Source organism: Pseudophryne corroboree, chromosome 3 (assembly GCF_028390025.1).
Source record: "Pseudophryne corroboree isolate aPseCor3 chromosome 3, aPseCor3.hap2, whole genome shotgun sequence".
In the NCBI taxonomy this organism is placed as follows: Eukaryota; Metazoa; Chordata; class Amphibia; order Anura; family Myobatrachidae; genus Pseudophryne; species Pseudophryne corroboree.
Genome location: NC_086446.1, coordinates 121227097 through 121248575, shown reverse-complemented (window position 1 = coordinate 121248575; position 21479 = coordinate 121227097). Strand labels below are relative to the sequence as shown.

The window sequence follows — 21479 nt, the reverse complement described above, 5'->3', positions numbered from 1 at the left end:
TAGTCCGTAGTGGATGCTGGGCGCCCATCCCAAGTGCGGATTGTCTGCAATACTGGTACATAATTATTGTTACCAAAAAATTCGGGTTATTGTTGTAGTGAGCCATCTTTTCGAGAGGCTTCTCTATTATCATGCTGTTAACTGGGTTCAGATCACAAGTTGTACAGTGTGATTGGTGTGGCTGGTATGAGTCTTACCCGGGATTCAAAATCCTTCCTTATTGTGTACGCTCGTCCGGGCACAGTATCCTAACTGAGGCTTGGAGGAGGGTCATGGGGGGAGGAGCCAGTGCACACCAGGTGATCCTAAAGCTTTCTTTAGATGTGCCCTGTCTCCTGCGGAGCCGCTATCCCCCATGGTCCTTAAGGAGTTCCCAGCATCCACTACGGACTACGAGAAATAGAATTATCGGTAAGTAAATTCTTATTTTTCCCAGTGCAGTGGTCCTCGTTTCCAGGACTTACATTGAGCTTCAGTGGTCAGTGAAAAAAACTTCAGTGAAAAAAAAGACCCATATAAAAAGAAAATTGGTATAATATATTCTACACAAAGTTTATTGTGTACATTTTGCTGTTATCAGAGACAATATCAGGATCGGACTAGCCCACAGGGGAACAGGGGAAACCACCGGTGGGCCCCACTGCCTGTGCGCCCTCCTCCTCCTCTAGGCATCAGGTTCCAAACTCTATCTTAGTGCACTTGAATTATGCATTATTATACATATGTTACATTATACTTCACAAGAATATGGTTTACTATATAATTACCAAGGGGAACAGAACATGTACTCTGTAATGGTTAGCCAATCCTCTGTGGTGGCTAGCCACGCCACAGTGCAGCCTGGCCACAACCTTAAGCATGAGCCCCTACAACAGCATACTCCTGGAGGGCCCTTCCTGCCCCAGTCCGACACTGGACAATACTCACCGGAAATCCTACCCAGAAGTGTGTCCCAGTATAGAAGATGAACAGATATGGCTGTACAACACAGAGAATAACAGCCAGCATGACGCAGACACAGCCCAAGCTGATCAAGGTAGCCTACAGCAAGAGGAAAACAATTATATTTAATACTAGCTGGAGTACCTGATATTTTAAGAATGTCTGTTTACAAAAATAAATGTAAATATTAAACACACAGTATACAGTAAATGACATTGTAGATAGCTGAATACCCGTGCTTCGCTACGGGATGAGGATGGTAAATTAGAATGATAGTTGTTTGTTAATTTACGTTGGTTGGAGATCTAGTATATAGGCATATCTTGCTTCCGTGACGGACTTTGTGTAGTGGCCGGACCCATTTTTGGTCCCTCAAGGGAACCTGCTCTTCCCACTATACAACTTTCAGTCTGTGGCTTCCTGCTGCCTCCATTCCCCTCCTCACATCATATCAGCGCCCCTTCGAAATTATCAATTTATTTACAGTTTCTTATATAGCGCAGCACATTATATATCTCCTGATATACTCTGTGCTGCTGGGGGACCATGCTACTTCCACTATATAACTCTGTGTGTGTGGATTCGTGCTACCTCCATTCCCCTCCTCACATCATGCCCCTGTCACATGCAGCCCTGTCATCACTGACATATCATGCATGTCCTGATATAGTCTGTGTTGCTGGCCCACCCCTAGGGGTGCTAGTGGTGTGTTAGCCACACAGTGTTTGCTCCCAGAGTGTAAGTCTTATGTGTAGCAAATTTGGTGTAAATTGCTCCAGGCATACCAGACTTATGCTGTCTGCTGAAAAACTCTGTGCTGCTGCCTCATCGCTAGGGTTGTCTTACCCCCACAGTGTTTGTTCCCAGCTTGTAAGTCATATGTGTACCAAGTTTGTTGTAAATTGGTCTAGGCATTCTGGAGTTATGCTGTATCCTGAAATACTCTGTGCTGCTGTTCCAACCCAAGGGGTGCTAGGGGTGTCTGACCCCCACAGTGTTTGTTTCCAGAGTGTAAGTCATATGTGTACCAAGTTTGTTATAAATTGATCTAGCCATTCGGGAGTTATGCTGTCTCCTGAAATACTCTGTGCTGCTGTCCCGCCCCTAGGGGTGCTAGGAGTGTCTAAACCCCACAGAGTTTGTTCCCAGATTGTAAGTCAAATGTGTACCAAGTTTGGTGTAAATTGCTCCAGGCCTTCAACAGTTTTGCTGTCTCTTGAAATACTCTGTGCTGCTGTCCCACCCCTAGGGGTGCTATGGGTGTCTAAACCCCACAGAGTTTGTTCCCAGATTGGAAGTCAAATGTGTACCAAGTTTGGTGTAAATTGCTCCAGGCCTTCAACAGTTTTGTTGTCTGCTGAAATACTCTGTGCTGCTGTCCCACCCCTAGGGGTGTCTGACCCCCACAGTGTTTGTTTCCCAAGTGTAAGTCATATGTGTATCAAGTTTGATGTAAATTGGTGTAGCGAATCGGGACTTATGCTGTCTCCTGAACTACTCTGTGCTGCTGTCCCACCCCTAGGGGTGCTAGGGGTGTATTACCCCCACAGTGTTTGTTCCCAGCTTGTAAGTCATATGTGTACCAAGTTTGGTGTAAATTGTTTCAGCCCTTCCACAGTTTTGCTTTCTCCTGAAATACTCTGTGCTGCTGCCCCACCCCTAGGGGTGCTAAGGGTGTCTGACCCCCACAGTGTATGTTTCCAGAGTGTAATTCATATGTGTAACAAGTTTGGTGTAAATTGCTCCAGGCCTTCCACAGTTTTGCTGTCTGCTGACATACTCTGTGCTGCTGTCCCACCCCTAGGGGTGTCTGACCCCCACAGTGTTTGTTTCCCAAGTGTAAGTCATATGTGTATCAAGTTTTATGTAAATTGGTGTAGCGAATCGGGACTTATGCTGTCTCCTGAACTACTCTGTGCTGCTGTCCCACCCCTAGGAGTGCTAGGGGTGTATTACCCCCACAGTGTTTGTTCCCAGCTTGTAAGTCATATGTGTACCAAGTTTGGTGTAAATTGTTTCAGCCCTTCCACAGTTTTGCTTTCTCCTGAAATACTCTGTGCTGCTGCCCCACCCCTAGGGGTGCTAAGGGTGTCTGATCCCCACAGTGTATGTTTCCAGAGTGTAATTCATATGTGTAACAAGTTTGGTGTAAATTGCTCCAGGCCTTCCACAGTTTTGCTGTCTGCTGACATACTCTGTGCTGCTGTCCCACCCCTAGGGGTGCTCGGGGTGTCTTCCTCCCACAGTGTTTGTTGCCAGATTGTAAGGCATATGTGTACCAAGTTTTGAGTACATTGCTCCAGCAATTTCGGAGTTATGGTGTCTCCTGATATACTCTGTGCTGCTGTCTGCCCCCCAGGGGTGCTAGGGATTTCAAATTGTTTAAATTGCCTCCGCCGTGTTTTAATACGCTTGTATGTGAAATTTCACGATCTTCGCTTGTAAACTGTGGATTTGTATAGAAAGACAGAAGGACAGAAGAACAGACAAATTTTCATTTTTATATATTAGATTTCAGACAAGTTAAATCGTATATAGCTACCAGGGGTGTATCTAGGGGTCCAAGCGCCCCTGGCTGATGCCCCCTCCCCCCACGCAGATATTTGAAATAAGGAAGGTGTATCAAAAAAGGGCATGTCTTTGTGGGGGAAGGGGCGTGGTCACACAATAGCACTTCCAATTCAAATTATGCCCCACAGTAGCATATTACACTGCACAATAGTGTCTCTTATTCACGTTATGCCACAGTAGTACCCCTATAGAAAACACTGTCTATGGAAGGCATATGGAGAATGCAAATACAAGATAGAAATGTGGACCAGTGCTAATAAATATATTTCTATTTTTATAAGTGGAATACGGTCAAACAGCATTGCGACTGCAATATCTCTGTCCTCAGCGCTCCGTCGATTGGATCACATTGGCTGTAAACACCTCTGCCTGATTGACAGGCAGACACGTTCGCGGGGAGGGCGGGAGGCGGTGATGGACTGTTGCGGGGGTGGGGAAACGGGGTCGGGCCGTCTGCAATTTCGGGGCGGCTGAGTGACATCACACGCAGCGACCCCTATGTGAAAAATGGCGGCAGACCGCCTGCATACGCAGCCTAGCTGCAGCTGCAGGGGATCTTCCACAGTTGCTGTGACCACAATTAAATTGCGGTCGCTGAGCAGGCCATTCAGCATGCTGGGGGCCTTGTCCTGCAATGGATGAGCATCCCCCAGCATGCAATAGAAAGGGAATCTGCAATCCTTACCGAATAACCCCCACTGCCATTAGTACATCTGATCCCGCCCATAGGCACACACATATACTACATACATACTGTCACACACAAAACACATACAGTACATATGTTATACAGTACAGTCACACATGCAGTATATACAAATAGTTACACACATGCACACATATATACAGTCACATACATACATAGTTACACACTTATTCACATACATAGTCACACACTAATACACACATATATACAGTAGATACTTATACATACACAAACATACACATATAGTCAAATACATAAAGGTAGTCACAGACACACATACAGACAGACTATATAGTGTTTACCCCCTCACTTAAAAGACTGGATACACTCAATGCATGTACTCTAGTAGCTCCTTGTCCTCTCCCCCTCTCCTCCACGCTGCTGGGTTGCCTGGCACTGACTGAGTGCTGTGTAGCCCCGCCCCCCTGCTTCCACTCAATCCACTTCCCGAAGGTCAATGCCGTGCAGTGCAGTCTTGTGCCACCCCTCCCCTCACTTAATCCGGATTGTACCTTGTGATTGTCTGTTACTGCTGGCGCGGGTGTCCAGCGGCACAGCACTGCACTAGTGATCAATCAGACTCAAAATAAACTACAGCTCCCGGAGCTCACGGCAACAGGGGATGCTGGGAGCTGTAGTCTATGTTGAGAATGATTACAAGTGAGGTGCGGTGCGTTGCCTCCTGACAATGGCGCTGGCACTAACAGACAGTCACCAAGTCTGACAGTACTACTGTTGGTGATGAGCGGGTTCGGTTCCTCGGAATCCGAACCCCCCCGAACTTCAGCCTTTTTACACGGATCCGAGGCAGACTCGGATCTTCCCGCCTTGCTCGGCTAACCCGAGCGCGCCCGAACGTCATCATCCCGCTGTCGGATTCTCGCGAGGCTCGTATTCTATCGCGAGACTCGGATTCCATATAAGGAGCCGCGCGTCGCCGCCATTTTCACACGTGCATTGAGATTCATAGGGAGAGGACGTGGCTGGCGTCCTCTCCATTTGGATTAGAAGAGAGAGAGTGAGAGTGAGACACTTGATTTACTGGAGCTTAGGAGTACTCAGAGAGTGCAGAGTTTACTAGTGACTGACCAGTGACCACCAGTGCAGTTTTATTATATTATTATTTAATATAATCCGTTCTCTGCCTGAAAAAAAACGATACACAGTGACACAGTAACAGTATACCATATCTGTGCTCAGCCTCAGTGTGCTGCATCATCCATGTATATCTGACTGTGCTGAGTGCTCAGTGCTCACACAGCTTAATTGTGGGGGAGACTGGGGAGCAGTAGCAGGAGTACATATTATTTAACAGTGCACACTTTTGCTGCCAGAGTGCCACTGCCAGTGTGACTGACCAGTGACCACTGTCTGACCACCAGTATATTGTGATTGTCTGCCTGAAAAAGTTAAACACTCGTCGTGTGGTGTTTTTATTCTATAAACGCATTCTGCTGACAGTGTCCAGCAGGTCCGTCATTAATTATATAATATATACCTGTCCGGCTGCAGTAGTGATATATATATATTTTTTATATCATTATCATCCAGTCTATATTAGCAGCAGACGCAGTACGGTAGTCCACGGCTGTAGCTACCTCTGTGTCGGCAGTCGCTCGTCCATCCATAATTGTATACCACCTACCTGTGGTGTTTTTTTTTTTTTTTTCTATCTTCTTGATACTACTAGTAGCTTACTTTAGGAGTCTGCAGTGCTGCTGACAGTGTCCAGCAGGTCCGTCATTATATAATATATACCTGTCCGGCTGCAGTAGTGATATATATATATATATTTTTTATATCATTATCATCCAGTCTATATTAGCAGCAGACGCAGTACGGTAGTCCACGGCTGTAGCTACCTCTGTGTCGGCAGTCGCTCGTCCATCCATAATTGTATACCACCTACCTGTGGTGTTTTTTTTTTTTTTTATCTTCTTGATACTACTAGTAGCTTACTTTAGGAGTCTGCAGTGCTGCTGACAGTGTCCAGCAGGTCCGTCATTATATAATATATACCTGTCCGGCTGCAGTAGTGATATATATATATATATTTTTTATATCATTATCATCCAGTCTATATTAGCAGCAGACGCAGTACGGTACTCCACGGCTGTAGCTACCTCTGTGTCGGCAGTCGCTCGTCCATCCATAATTGTATACCACCTACCTGTGGTGTTTTTTTTTTTTTTCTATCTTCTTGATACTACTAGTAGCTTACTTTAGGAGTCTGCAGTGCTGCTGACAGTGTCCAGCAGGTCCGTCATTATATAATATATACCTGTCCGGCTGCAGTAGTGATATATATATATATTTTTTTTATGTCATTATCATCCAGTCTATATTAGCAGCAGACGCAGTACGGTAGTCCACGGCTGTAGCTACCTCTGTGTCGGCAGTCGCTCGTCCATCCATAATTGTATACCACCTACCTGTGGTGTTTTTTTTTTTTTCTATCTTCTTGATACTACTAGTAGCTTACTTTAGGAGTCTGCAGTGCTGCTGACAGTGTCCAGCAGGTCCGTCATTATATAATATATACCTGTCCGGCAGCAGTAGTGATATATATATATATATATTTTTTATATCATTATCATCCAGTCTATATTAGCAGCAGACGCAGTACGGTAGTCCACGGCTGTAGCTACCTCTGTGTCGGCAGTCGCTCGTCCATCCATAATTGTATACCACCTACCTGTGGTGTTTTGTTTTTTTTTCTATCTTCTTGATACTACTAGTAGCTTACTTTAGGAGTCTGCAGTGCTGCTGACAGTGTCCAGCAGGTCCGTCATTATATAATATATACCTGTCCGGCTGCAGTAGTGATATATATATATATATTTTTTATATCATTATCATCCAGTCTATATTAGCAGCAGACGCAGTACGGTACTCCACGGCTGTAGCTACCTCTGTGTCGGCAGTCGCTCGTCCATCCATAATTGTATACCACCTACCTGTGGTGTTTTTTTTTTTTTTTTCTATCTTCTTGATACTACTAGTAGCTTACTTTAGGAGTCTGCAGTGCTGCTGACAGTGTCCAGCAGGTCCGTCATTATATAATATATACCTGTCCGGCTGCAGTAGTAATATATATATATATTTTTTTTATGTCATTATCATCCAGTCTATATTAGCAGCAGACGCAGTACGGTAGTCCACGGCTGTAGCTACCTCTGTGTCGGCAGTCGCTCGTCCATCCATAATTGTATACCACCTACCTGTGGTGTTTTTTTTTTTTTTTCTATCTTCTTGATACTACTAGTAGCTTACTTTAGGAGTCTGCAGTGCTGCTGACAGTGTCCAGCAGGTCCGTCATTATATAATATATACCTGTCCGGCTGCAGTAGTGATATATATATATTTTTTATATCATTATCATCCAGTCTATATTAGCAGCAGACGCAGTACGGTAGTCCACGGCTGTAGCTACCTCTGTGTCGGCAGTCGCTCGTCCATCCATAATTGTATACCACCTACCTGTGGTGTTTTTTTTTTTTTCTATCTTCTTGATACTACTAGTAGCTTACTTTAGGAGTCTGCAGTGCTGCTGACAGTGTCCAGCAGGTCCGTCATTATATAATATATACCTGTCCGGCTGCAGTAGTGATATATATATATTTTTTATATCATTATCATCCAGTCTATATTAGCAGCAGACGCAGTACGGTAGTCCACAGCTGTAGCTACCTCTGTGTCGGCAGTCGCTAGTCCATCCATAAGTATACTAGTATCCATCTATCTCCATTGTTTACCTGAGGTGCCTTTTAGTTGTGCCTATTAAAATATGGAGAACAACAATGTTGAGGTTCCAAAAATAGGGAAAGATCAAGATCGACTTCCACCTCGTGCTGAAGCTGCTGCCACTAGTCATGGCCGAGACGATGAAATGCCAGCAACGTCGTCTGCCAAGGCCGATGCCCAATGTCATAGTACAGAGCATGTAAAATCCAAAACACCAAATATCAGTAAAAAAAGGACTCAAAAATCTAAAATAAAATTGTCAGAGGAGAAGCGTAAACTTGCCAATATGCCATTTACCACACGGAGTGGCAAGGAACGGCTGAGGCCCTGGCCTATGTTCATGGCTAGTGGTTCAGCTTCACATGAGGATGGAAGCACTCAGCCTCTCGCTAGAAAAATGAAAAGACTCAAGCTGGCAAAAGCACAGCAAAGAACTGTGCGTTCTTCGAAATCCCAAATCCACAAGGAGAGTCCAATTGTGTCGTTTGCGATGCCTGACCTTCCCAACACTGGACGTGAAGAGCATGCGCCTTCCACCATTTGCACGCCCCCTGCAAGTGCTGGAAGGAGCACCCGCAGTCCAGTTCCTGATAGTCAGATTGAAGATGTCAGTGTTGAAGTACACCAGGATGAGGAGGATATGGGTGTTGCTGGCGCTGGGGAGGAAATTGACCAGGAGGATTCTGATGGTGAGGTGGTTTGTTTAAGTCAGGCACCCGGGGAGACACCTGTTGTCCGTGGGAGGAATAGGGCCATTGACATGCCTGGTGAAAATACCAAAAAAATCAGCTCTTCGGTGTGGAAGTATTTCAACAGAAATGCGGAAAACATTTGTCAAGCCGTGTGTTGCCTTTGTCAAGCTGTAATAAGTAGGGGTAAGGACGTTAACCACCTCGGAACATCCTCCCTTATACGTCACCTGCAGCGCATTCATCATAAGTCAGTGACAAGTTCAAAAACTTTGGGCGACAGCGGAAGCAGTCCACTGACCAGTAAATCCCTTCCTCTTGTAACCAAGCTCACGCAAACCACCCCACCAACTCCCTCAGTGTCAATTTCCTCCTTCCCCAGGAATGCCAATAGTCCTGCAGGCCACGTCACTGGCAATTCTGACGAGTCCTCTCCTGCCTGGGATTCCTCCGATGCATCCTTGCGTGTAACGCCTACTGCTGCTGGCGCTGCTGTTGTTGCTGCTGGGAGTCGATGGTCATCCCAGAGGGGAAGTCGTAAGACGACTTTTACTACTTCCACCAAGCAATTGACTGTCCAACAGTCCTTTGCGAGGAAGATGAAATATCACAGCAGTCATCCTGCTGCAAAGCGGATAACTGAGGCCTTGGCATCCTGGGCGGTGAGAAACGTGGTTCCGGTATCCATCATTACTGCAGAGCCAACTATAGACTTGTTTGAGGTACTGTGTCCCCGGTACCAAATACCATATAGGTTCCATTTCTCTAGGCAGGCGATGCCGAAAATGTACACAGACCTCATCACCTTGAGAAAGACCCGAGTGCGGGTTGAAACGCGTTGGTGGAGGGACGGCTACGGTGCAACGGTTTTTGTTTCCAACAACCAGGACAGGTGAGGGGTCCAGGGAGCGATCCGGAACGCGAACTGGAAGGACATCTTTCTCCACACCATCCAGAGTATACACATCTATATACTCGGGGTCTCTGGTAATTGATTCAATTCTATTGTCACCTATGTCATCCGATGAGCTTGGGCTAAGGAGTGGAGGACACAGTTTTTAATTGTTTGTTACACGCAATATATCTGGTAATTGTGCATACCATTTATTCGGATTCCAGTTGGGAATCAGTTCAGCAGTTGTTTTAACCTTTTAAAAAAATAAAAAAACGTATTATGCCATGCGTTTTTTCTATATATTTTTTATCTATGTGAATTGATGCTGTATCTGGGCCGGTTCGTTTGTTGAAATTTTCGTCCATGAACACCACAAAGGACGTTGATATATGCTGAACGTACAACTGAGTCTGGTAATTAAGCCAATTTTATTATCAGTGTGCCATTGTATATGGAGTTATTTGGGGAAGAGGTCTGAAATACTGAGAACCATTGGGTTCGGGCTTTACGGAGTCAACATCTGGATCAATTGAAAGGGATAGTAATACACGCTTGATTGAATCCACATATCTGGTAATTGGGCGAGTGTCTCTGTTCCGCACACCACTGTTCAGGTGTCACTTTGGGAAGAGGCTTTCCACAGTATATACACCACTTGTTGCCTGTACGTATTACACCATATGGTTTTTTCCTTTCCTTTCCATACGAATTCGGGGACTATTCGAGTTGAATCTGGTAGAAGACAGGCTTGAGACAGGACCTTGGAGGAACTATACATCGCCTTGATATACAATAATTAAGGGAAGTTTCCATCCTACATTTATTTTCTAGAGTTAGCGCCAGTATATCTATTGCTCAATACACATACAATTCTAGAACCAGGGGTTTTGGAGGGATTCCCCTATCTGCAAATAGAGACGGGCTGCTAACAAAAAGCGCACATTAGGACAACCCAACATTTTCAACATACAATAGTCCTGCAGGCCATGTCACTGGCAATTCTGACGAGTCCTCTCCTGCCTGGGATTCCTCCGATGCATCCTTGCGTGTAACGCCTACTGCTGCTGGCGCTGCTGTTGTTGCTGCTGGGAGTCGATGGTCATCCCAGAGGGGAAGTCGTACTCGTAAGACCACTTTTACTACTTCCACCAAGCAATTGACTGTCCAACAGTCCTTTGCGAGGAAGATGAAATATCACAGCAGTCATCCTGCTGCAAAGCGGATAACTGAGGCCTTGGCATCCTGGGCGGTGAGAAACGTGGTTCCGGTATCCATCATTACTGCAGAGGCAACTAGAGACTTGTTGGAGGTACTGTGTCCACGGTACCAAATACCATCTAGGTTCCATTTCTCTAGGCAGGCGATACCGAAAATGTACACAGATCTCAGAAAAAGACTCACCAGTGTCCTAAAAAATGCAGTTGTACCCAATGTCCACTTAACCACGGACATGTGGACAAGTGGAGCAGGGCAGGCTCAGGACTATATGACTGTGACAGCCCACTGGGTAGATGTATGGACTCCCGCCGCAAGAACAGCAGCGGCGGCACCAGTAGCAGCATCTCGCAAACGCCAACTCTTTCCTAGGCAGGCTACGTGTTAGGCGCCGAGGGTCCGCCCGTCAGTGCGGCCCGGCGCCTAGCAACTAGGGACGCCGCATGCGGACTGCCGCCGGCTCCCTAGCAACGTTAGACGCCGGGCGCACGGAGCCGCTCAGACCCTAGCAACGGGGACGCCACTGTCGGACCGCGTTCCCCGTTGCTGGGTCTAGATTAATCACCTCATTGGTATCCTGGCCGTGCAGCATGCAGCTGCACGGCATGATTGTTAATTACCCTGTCTGGCTCCTGATTGGAGAGCTCCCAGTTAAAAGCACTCTCTGGACTTCTCACAGACGCCGGTAATAGCTTCCTGTTTGCTGTGTCTGTTGCAGAGAGTTTTCCAGTCCTGTCTATCCGGTCGTTCCTGTCCTCAGTGGTCCAATACTCGGAAGTTGTCATCTTTTCCTGGAGTCCTGACCGAGCACCTTTAACATCCTGTGGTGTTCGTGAGTCGCGGCGTAGCCGTGTGTTGCGGCTTGACCGCTTACTATTTATTATTTGGTTATATTGTGTTTCGGAGCTTTTGCGGAGGATTCCGCTCCCACAAATCCACTCTGGTATCCAGCGGTGCTGGATAGGAGTAACGGATTCGTGGATTTTTGGTTGTCCTTTTCCCTGGCGGTTTGTCCGCACATACTTCTGGTTTAAGTTAGTTAGCTTGTAGCCCCTGGCCTGGTTGCTTAGTCAGAGGGCCCCTTGTTATCACCCTGTCTCGGATTTCCCTTTGTCTCCCATTAAGACCTGAGGGGGCATCGGAGTTGGGCAGACATAATCCGCCCTTCAAACGCGGCTGCCATGGGCTCAAGCAACCATAGTCTCGCAGGGGATTTCTGATAACACGGGCGAGACAACGGAGTTAGGGCGCCAGGGGTTACTAGGCTTTCCTGCTCCCGTAACCAGCATTCCATTCCAGTACTCTGACCTCCGTCATAAGATCACCTCTGGTCAGACGTACTGGTATCATAACATTATTACCGGCCAGACTAAAATTTAAAATTAAACAGGGTTTGATTTTTTCCCTTATTTCAGTTTGGAAGATTTGTCGGCCTCATGAATCCCACTGGTGTAGGGCCAAATCCTGGCCAGCTTCTAGTTAGTCAGATTCAAGAACTTACTCAGATGGTTCAGGATCTATCCCTTCGGGTGAGGTCACAGGAAGATCTGTTACGGACTTCCCGAGGGTCGTTCCTGAACCAAAAATGCATTTGCCTGACCGTTTTTCTGGGGATAGAAAGCAGTTTTTTAATTTTAAAGAGTCTTGTAAACTTTATTTTCGTTTAAGACCAGTCTCCTCAGGTACGGAATCTCAGCGGGTCGGAATTATTATTTCTTTACTTCAGGGGGATCCCCAGACTTGGGCTTTTGGTTTAAGAACAGACGATCCGGCATTGTTGTCTGTAGACGCCTTTCTGGGGTCTTTAGGGCTATTGTATGATGACCCTGATAGAGAGGCATCCGCCGAGAGTCATTTGCGTGCTCTCAGACAGGGTAAGAATCCCGCAGAGATTTATTGTACGGAGTTTCGCCGTTGGTCGAACGACTGTGGATGGAATGACCCAGCCCTGCGCAGTCAGTTTCGCCTCGGCTTATCTGAGTCTATAAAAGACAGTCTCCTTCAGTATCCCGCTCCTGAGACTCTTGATAAACTCATGGAGCTTTCTATTAAGATTGATCGTCGTCTCAGAGAGCGGAGGGCTGAAAAAGGAGCATCGGTCGGGTCTACTCCTGGTGTTTTTTCCATTCCTGTGGACATAGAGGAGCCCATGCAGATAGGTCTCTCCAAGCTGTCTCCTGAAGAAAGAACCAGAAGGCAAAATTCTGGTCTTTGTTTGTACTGTGGGAGTAAGGGACATTTTGCCCGTAATTGTCCGAACAAGTCGGGAAACGCCTCGACCAAGTGAATTGTGAGGGGGTTCACTTTGGTCTGCAGCTTATCTCCTCAAATAATTCACTGTTAGTCCCAGCTAAAGTTTCCTTTGGCAGCCTCTGTTCCTCGGTGTCGGCTTTTGTTGACAGTGGAGCTGCAGGGAACTTTATGGACTTAACGTGGGCCAAGGCCTTAGGTATTCCTCAGTTAGCCTTGGGTAGGTGTATCACCATGCATGGTTTAGATGGGAGTCCCTTGTCCAATGGGGTTATTTCTCTCTGTACACCTCCTGTACTATTTTCGGTAGGAGCTCTTCATTCCGAAAAAATTGAATTTTTCCTTACCCATTGCCCAGCAGTTCCAGTGGTTCTGGGTCACCCTTGGCTGGCCTTTCATAATCCCATCATTGATTGGCAGTCGGGGGAGATCTCACAGTGGGGTACCATCTGTAATAAGGAATGTATTACGCTTCCCATCAGAATAGCTGCTGTCATTCCCGCACCCATTCCTGTGGAATACCAGGATTTTGTTGATGTATTTTCCAAGGGCAATGCGGACATTCTGCCTCCCCATCGGCCTTATGATTGTGCTATTGAGCTAATTCCTGGTGCCACTTTGCCTAAGGGAAGGTTATATGCATTGTCCGGACCAGAAACTGTGGCCATGAATGAATATGTTAAAGAAAGCCTAGGGAAAGGATTTATCAGGCCGTCTAAATCCCCTTTAAGTGCAGGCTTCTTCTTTGTGGAGAAGAAGGATGGATCACTCAGACCTTGCATTGACTTTAGAGCCTTGAGTAAAATCTCAGTAAAAAATACTTACCCTTTGCCGCTGATTTCTGTCCTCTTTGATCAGCTACGTTCGGCTGTGATTTTTTTCTAAGATTGACCTGAGAGGAGCATATAACCTCATCCGAATCAAGTCAGGGGATGAGTGGAAAACGGCATTCAGTACTCAGTCGGGTCACTATGAGTATCTGGTTATGCCATTCGGCCTGTCTAACGCTCCGGCAGTTTTCCAGGATCTCATTAACGATGTGCTCCGTGATTTTCTTGGAAGATTCGTAGTAGTCTATTTAGACGATATCTTGATATATTCTGACTCTATTGAACAACACGTTACCCAGGTGCGTCAGGTTCTAAAAAAATTACGTGAAAATCACCTATATGCCAAGCTGGAGAAGTGTGAATTTCATGTCACGGAGGTATCCTTTTTAGGGTACATTATTTCCCCTCGGGGATTCTGTATGGAACCGAAGAAGCTCCAAGCCATCCTTAGTTGGGCGCAACCCACCAACTTAAAAGCAATTCAGCGCTTTTTAGGGTTTGCGAATTATTATAGAAGATTTATTCACTCTTTCTCTGACCTAGTTGCTCCCATTGTGGCACTGACTAAGAAGGGAGCGGATCCAACCAACTGGTCACGTGAAGCTGAGTTATCTTTTCAGGCCTTGAAACAAGCCTTTGTCTCAGCCCCGGTCCTCAGACATCCCAACCCAGAATTGCCTTTCATTGTTGAGGTTGATGCCTCGGAGGTTGGAGTAGGAGCTATCCTATCTCAGAAGGATCCGGATTCTCTAGAATTACATCCTTGTGCCTTTATGTCCAGGAAATTCTCATCTGCTGAATCCAACTACGATGTTGGTAACCGGGAATTACTGGCTATTAAATGGGCTTTCGAGGAGTGGAGGCATTGGCTTGAGGGAGCAACACATACCATTTCAGTTTTGACTGATCACAAAAATCTTCAGTACATTGAATCAGCTAAACGGCTGAATGCCCGGCAAGCTCGTTGGGCTTTATTTTTTACTCATTTCAAGTTTATTATCACCTTCAGGCCAGGTTCCAAGAATGTCAAGGCGGATGCCCTGTCACGCAGTTTTCTTCCAGTTCATGATAACAGTCCTGTTACTCCCATACTTCCGTCTTCAGTCATTCGGGCAGGCCTCACACAAGATTTATTTACCCAGTTAAAGCAGCTTCAACATCAAGCTCCTGGAAATACTCCTGCTGGTCGTCTTTATGTCCCTGAGTTTTTGAGAGCAACTGTTTTGACGGAGTTTCATGATAGCAAAGTTGCCGGGCATCCGGGGATCGCTAAGACTTTGGAATTAGTCTCCCGCTCAGTATGGTGGCCTGGTCTTTCCAAAGACATTAAGGAGTTTGTTTTTTCGTGTCAGGTCTGTGCACAGCATAAAGTTCCCCGTTCCTTGCCTATCGGTAAACTTATGCCCTTGAATGTTCCTCTCAGGCCATGGTCTCATATTTCCATGGATTTTGTGGTGGACCTCCCTCTGTCAGCCGGATGCCGAGTCATATGGGTGGTAGTTGACCGTTTTAGCAAGATGGCCTATTTCATTGCTCTTCCCCGATTGCCATCTGCCCAGGGATTGGCAGTTTTGTTCCTCCGCCATGTTTTCAGACTCCATGGGTTACCCACTGATATTGTTTCTGATCGGGGTCCACAATTCATTGCACAATTTTGGAAGTCTTTTTGTGCCTCTTTAAAGATGAAATTGTCTTTAACGTCTGGCTACCATCCCCAATCCAACGGGCAGACTGAGCGAGTTAATCAATCATTAAAACAATATTTGCGTTTGTACTCGGCCAAACTCCAAAATGACTGGTCCGAGTTTCTTCCGTTGGCGGAGTTTGCTTACAACAATGCCTGTCATTCCTCCACCAATGTGTCTCCATTTTTTACAGTTTTTGGTCTTCACCCCAGAGCTAATTCCTTTTTTCAACATTCCTCTGTCTCCTCACTGACCTTGACCGCTCATCTCAGACTCATTTGGAGAAAAGTGCACCTTGCTCTCAGAAAAGCGGCATTTCGGGAGAAAAAAATTTCTGACAGGCTCCGGCGGCCGTGCACTTTTAAAGTTGGAGATAGGGTGTGGTTGTCGACTCGCAACATTAGACTTCGACAAACCTCAGCCAGATTGGGCCCTAAATTTATTGGACCATTTCATATTATAAAAAAAATCAATCCAGTTGCTTTCCGGTTACGTTTACCAAGAACTCTCCGGATCGGAAATACTTTCCATTGCTCCTTGTTGAAACCATACGTTTCTTCCAGTAGATTTCCTCGGAAGATCTCTCAGGGGAAATCATCAATAGATGTACAGGGTCAGCAGGAGTTCTTGGTGGAGAAGGTTCTCGATTCCAAGTTGTCCCGGGGTCGGCTATATTTTTTGGTACATTGGAGAGGTTATGGTCCAGAAGAAAGGTCTTGGGTCCTGGATGAGGATCTCCATGCCCCGAGGCTCAAAAAGGCATTTTTTCGAGAATTTCCTCAGAAACCTGGCCTTAGGGGTTCCTTGACCCCTCCTCAAGGGGGGGGTACTGTTAGGCGCCGAGGGTCCGCCCGTCAGTGCGGCCCGGCGCCTAGCAACTAGGGACGCTGCATGCGGACAGCCGCCGGCTCCCTAGCAACGTTAGACGCCGGGCGCACGGAGCCGCTCAGACCCTAGCAACGGGGACGCCACTGTCGGACCGCGTTCCCCGTTGCTGGGTCTAGATTAATCACCTCATTGGTATCCTGGCCGTGCAGCATGCAGCTGCACGGCATGATTGTTAATTACCATGTCTGGCTCCTGATTGGAGAGCTCCCAGTTAAAAGCACTCTCTGGACTTCTCACAGACGCCGGTAATAGCTTCCTGTTTGCTGTGTCTGTTGCAGAGAGTTTTCCAGTCCTGTCTATCCGGTCGTTCCTGTCCTCAGTGGTCCAATACTCGGAAGTTGTCATCTTTTCCTGGAGTCCTGACCGAGCACCTTTAACATCCTGTGGTGTTCGTGAGTCGCGGCGTAGCCGTGTGTTGCGGCTTGACCGCTTACTATTTATTATTTGGTTATATTGTGTTTCGGAGCTTTTGCGGAGGATTCCGCTCCCACAAATCCACTCTGGTATCCAGCGGTGCTGGATAGGAGTAACGGATTCGTTGATTTTTGGTTGTCCTTTTCCCTGGCGGTTTGTCCGCACATACTTCTGGTTTAAGTTAGTTAGCTTGTAGCCCCTGGCCTGGTTGCTTAGTCAGAGGGCCCCTTGTTATCACCCTGTCTCGGATTTCCCTTTGTCTCCCATTAAGACCTGAGGGGGCATCGGAGTTGGGCAGACATAATCCGCCCTTCAAACGCGGCTGCCATGGGCTCAAGCAACCATAGTCTCGCAGGGGATTTCTGATAACACGGGCGAGACAACGGAGTTAGGGCGCCAGGGGTTACTAGGCTTTCCTGCTCCCGTAACCAGCATTCCATTCCAGTACTCTGACCTCCGTCATAAGATCACCTCTGGTCAGACGTACTGGTATCATAACACTACGCTTTGTATCACCGCTTTCCAGAATACGCACACAGCTAAAAACCTCTTACGGCAACTGAGGAAGATCATCGCAGAATGGCTTACCCCAATTGGACTCTCCTGTGGATTTGTGGCATCGGACAACGCCAGCAATATTGTGTGTGCATTAAATCTGGGCAAATTCCAGCACGTCCCATGTTTTGCACATACCTTGAATTTGGTGGTGCAGAATTATTTAAAAAACGAGAGGGGCGTGCAAGAGATGCTGTCAGTGGCCAGAAGAATTGCGGGACACTTTCGGCGTACAGGCACCACGTACAGAAGACTGGAGCACCACCAAAAACGCCTGAACCTGCCCTGCCATTATCTGAAGCAAGAAGTGGTAACGAGGTGGAATTCAACCCTCTATATGCTTCAGAGGTTGGAGGAGCAGCAAAAGGCCATTCAAGCCTATACAACTGAGCACGATATAGGAGGTGGAATGCACCTGTCTCAAGCGCAGTGGAGAATGATTTCAACGTTGTGCAAGGTTCTGCAACCTTTTGAACTTGCCACACGTGAAGTCAGTTCAGACACTGCCAGCCTGAGTCAGGTCATTCCCCTCATCAGGCTTTTGCAGAAGAAGCTGGAGACATTGAAGGAGGAGCTAACACAGAGCGATTCCGCTAGGCATGTGGGACTTGTGGATGAAGCCCTTAATTCGTTTAACAAGGATTCACGGGTGGTCAATCTGTTGAAATCAGAGCACTACATTTTGGCCACCGTGCTCGATCCTAGATTTAAAACCTACCTTGGATCTCTCTTTCCGGCAGACACAAGTCTGCTGGGGTTCAAAGAACTGCTGGTGACAAAATTGTCAAGTCAAGCGGAACGCGACCTGTCAACATCTCCTCCTTCACATTCTCCCGCAACTGTGGGTGCGAGGAAAAGGCTCAGAATTCCGAGCCCACCCGCTGGCGGTGATGCAGGGCAGTCTGGAGCGACTGCTGATGCTGACATCTAGTCCGGACTGAAGGACCTCACAACGATTACGGACATGTCGTCTACTGTCACTGCATATGATTCTCTCCCCATTGAAAGAATGGTGGAGGATTATATGAGTGACCGCATCCAAGTAGGCACGTCAGACAGTCCGTACTTATACTGGCAGGAAAAAGAGGCAATTTGGAGGCCCTTGCACAAACTGGCTTTATTCTACCTAAGTTGCCCTCCCACAAGTGTGTACTCCGAAAGAGTGTTTAGTGCCGCCGCTCACCTTGTCAGCAATCGGCGTACGAGGTTACATCCAGAAAATGTGGAGAAGATGATGTTCATTAAAATGAATTATAATCAATTCCTCCATGGAGACATTGACCAGCAGCAATTGCCTCCACAAAGTACACAGGGAGCTGAGATGGTGGATTCCAGTGGGGACGAATTGATAATCTGTGAGGAGGGGGATGTACACGGTGATATATCGGAGGATGATGATGAGGTGGACATCTTGCCTCTGTAGAGCCAGTTTGTGCAAGGAGAGATTAATTGCTTCTTTTTTGGTGGGGGTCCAAACCAACCCGTCATTTCAGTCACAGTCGTGTGGCAGACCCTGTCACTGAAATGATGGGTTGGTTAAAGTGTGCATGTCCTGTTTATACAACATAAGGGTGGGTGGGAGGGCCCAAGGACAATTCCATCTTGCACCTCTTTTTTCTTTCATTTTTCTTTGCGTCATGTGCTGTTTGGGGGGTGTTTTTTGGAAGGGCCATCCTGCGTGACACTGCAGTGCCACTCCTAGATGGGCCAGGTGTTTGTGTCGGCCACTAGGGTCGCTTAGCTTACTCACACAGCTACCTCATTGCGCCTCTTTTTTTCTTTGCGTCATGTGCTGTTTGGGGAGTGTTTTTTGGAAGGGCCATCCTGCGTGACACTGCAGTGCCACTCCTAGATGGGCCAGGTGTTTGTGTCGGCCACTAGGGTCGCTTAGCTTACTCACACAGCTACCTCATTGCACCTCTTTTTTTCTTTGCGTCATGTGCTGTTTGGGGAGTGTTTTTTGGAAGGGCCATCCTGCGTGACACTGCAGTGCCACTCCTAGATGGGCCAGGTATTTGTGTCGGCCACTTGGGTCGCTTAGCTTAGCCATCCAGCGACCTCGGTGCAAATTTTAGGACTAAAAATAATATTGTGAGGTGTGAGGTGTTCAGAATAGACTGAAAATGAGTGGAAATTATGGTTATTGAGGTTAATAATACTTTGGGATCAAAATGAACCCCAAATTCTATGATTTAAGCTGTTTTTTAGGGTTTTTTGAAAAAAACACCCGAATCCAAAACACACCCGAATCCGACAAAAAAAATTCGGTGAGGTTTTGCCAAAACGCGTTCGAACCCAAAACACGGCCGCGGAACCGAACCCAAAACCAAAACACAAAACCCGAAAAATGTCCGGTGCTCATCACTAACTACTGTATTCTACCCCCCCGGCCGTGGATGGCACTGCCAGGTGGCACCCACTCCTTGCCTGGCTCCCCTGGCGAGTGCCATCCTTGCCAATGGGTAGATACACCCCTGATAGCTACTTTATCACTGTAATGCAGGCATGTCCAAACTGCGGCCCTCCAGCTGTTGAGATATGCCTGCTGTAATGTTTCATAATCAGTGGCAGATTTTACCTTTTCAGTAAAATCTGACACTGCGAGTGAGCCAGCTGCTGTATGTGACTATACTGGCTACACTGTGACTGGCAGTGACTTCCTATTGGAAGTCCTACCTGCGAGTCACAAGCAGGAAAACAGTCCCATTGGGAGGTGTTTGTCCCATTGGTTGGTGCCTAACCCTAACCACCTATCCGTTGGCATTCTGAGAATGTGGACCTCATAATGTGACATTTCAGATGTTGACACTGTGAACATGCTGACATTCTGAGGATGGGAACATGTTGATGGTCGAAAAGTTGAACTATGTCGACATTCCAGTGTTGATAATCAGAATATTGACGTGGTTTCTGTCGACCATGTGACTGAATCCCCTTCTTTTCTTTTATCATCCAACCGTGTTCCCAAGAACTTGTAGTACCCGTGCTGTAACCTGAGAGCAATACACCTCTGATATTGCCATTATCAGAACATCATCTAAGTAGCATAATAGGAGTATTTCATACTTTCTTAACTTTGTCATTATTGCAAATGCTGCCATTACAGTGCAGGTTTTAAGGATATCCATGCTTAAGTCCAGATGGTTAATTCAAATTATTCTGAATGCAGCTGCGAGCGTAATCATCCTTGCTAGATGTTCATCGTCTGCAGATCCACTCTGTCAGTCCCTCCATTGGTTACCTGTATTCTACCGTATTCAGGGGGTCATTCCAACCCATTCACACGCAGTGGTTCTTCGCTGCTGTGCGAACGGGTCTAGAATGCGCATGCGTGGCATTCGTATAGCGCACGCACGTCGTTGCCCAGCCAATGATGCTGACAGAGAAGAAAGTGCTCGCAGCGGTGCTAGCAAGAAGATCGACAGCAAGAGGACATTCCGGGGCATCAACTTACCGTTTGCTGCCGTTTTCGGGGAGTGGTAAGTAAAACGCAGGCGTGTCCAGGCGAACGGAGGGTGGAGGTGTGACGTCAAAGCCGGCCCCATCATCGCTGGATCCATCGCACAGGGTAAGTATGTCCAGGGCTGGTCTTGTTTTGAGTTAAACTTTTTTAGCATAGCAGAGCTGCACAAGCGAACGCAGCCCTGCTATGCTAAGATACACTCCCCCATAGGCGGAGATTAGTTGATCGCACCAGCAGCAAAAAGTTGATTGGTGCCTCAATGCAAAATACTTTTATTCACACATAAGGCCATTAACTAGAGATGTGCACCGGAAATTTTTCGGGTTTTGTGTTTTGGTTTTGGGTTCGGTTCCGTGGCCGTGTTTTGGGTTCGAACGCGTTTCGGCAAAACCTCACCGAATTTTTTTTTTTTGTCGGATTCGGGTGTGTTTTGGATTCGGGTGTTTTTTTTTCAAAAAACCCTAAAAAACAGCTTAAATCATAGAATTTGGGGGTCATTTTGATCCCAAAGTATTATTAACCTCAATAACCATAATTTCCACTCATTTTCAGTCTATTCTGAACACCTCACACCTCACAATATTATTTTTAGTCCTAAAATTTGCACGGAGGTCGCTGGATGACTAAGCTCA

General features: G+C 46.8%; 1 protein-coding gene across 1 annotated transcript in view; it reads right to left on the bottom strand.

Annotated features, from left to right (window-relative positions):
* The window catches only part of LOC135054941 (uncharacterized), an 87214-nt gene that overhangs the window by 39763 nt on the left and 25972 nt on the right, over window positions 1-21479 (bottom strand). Inside the window, exon 3 of the mRNA XM_063958433.1 lies at window positions 928-1041. Within this exon, the coding sequence (XP_063814503.1) occupies window positions 928-1041 (114 nt within the window). The remainder of the gene's footprint in view (window positions 1-927; window positions 1042-21479) is intronic.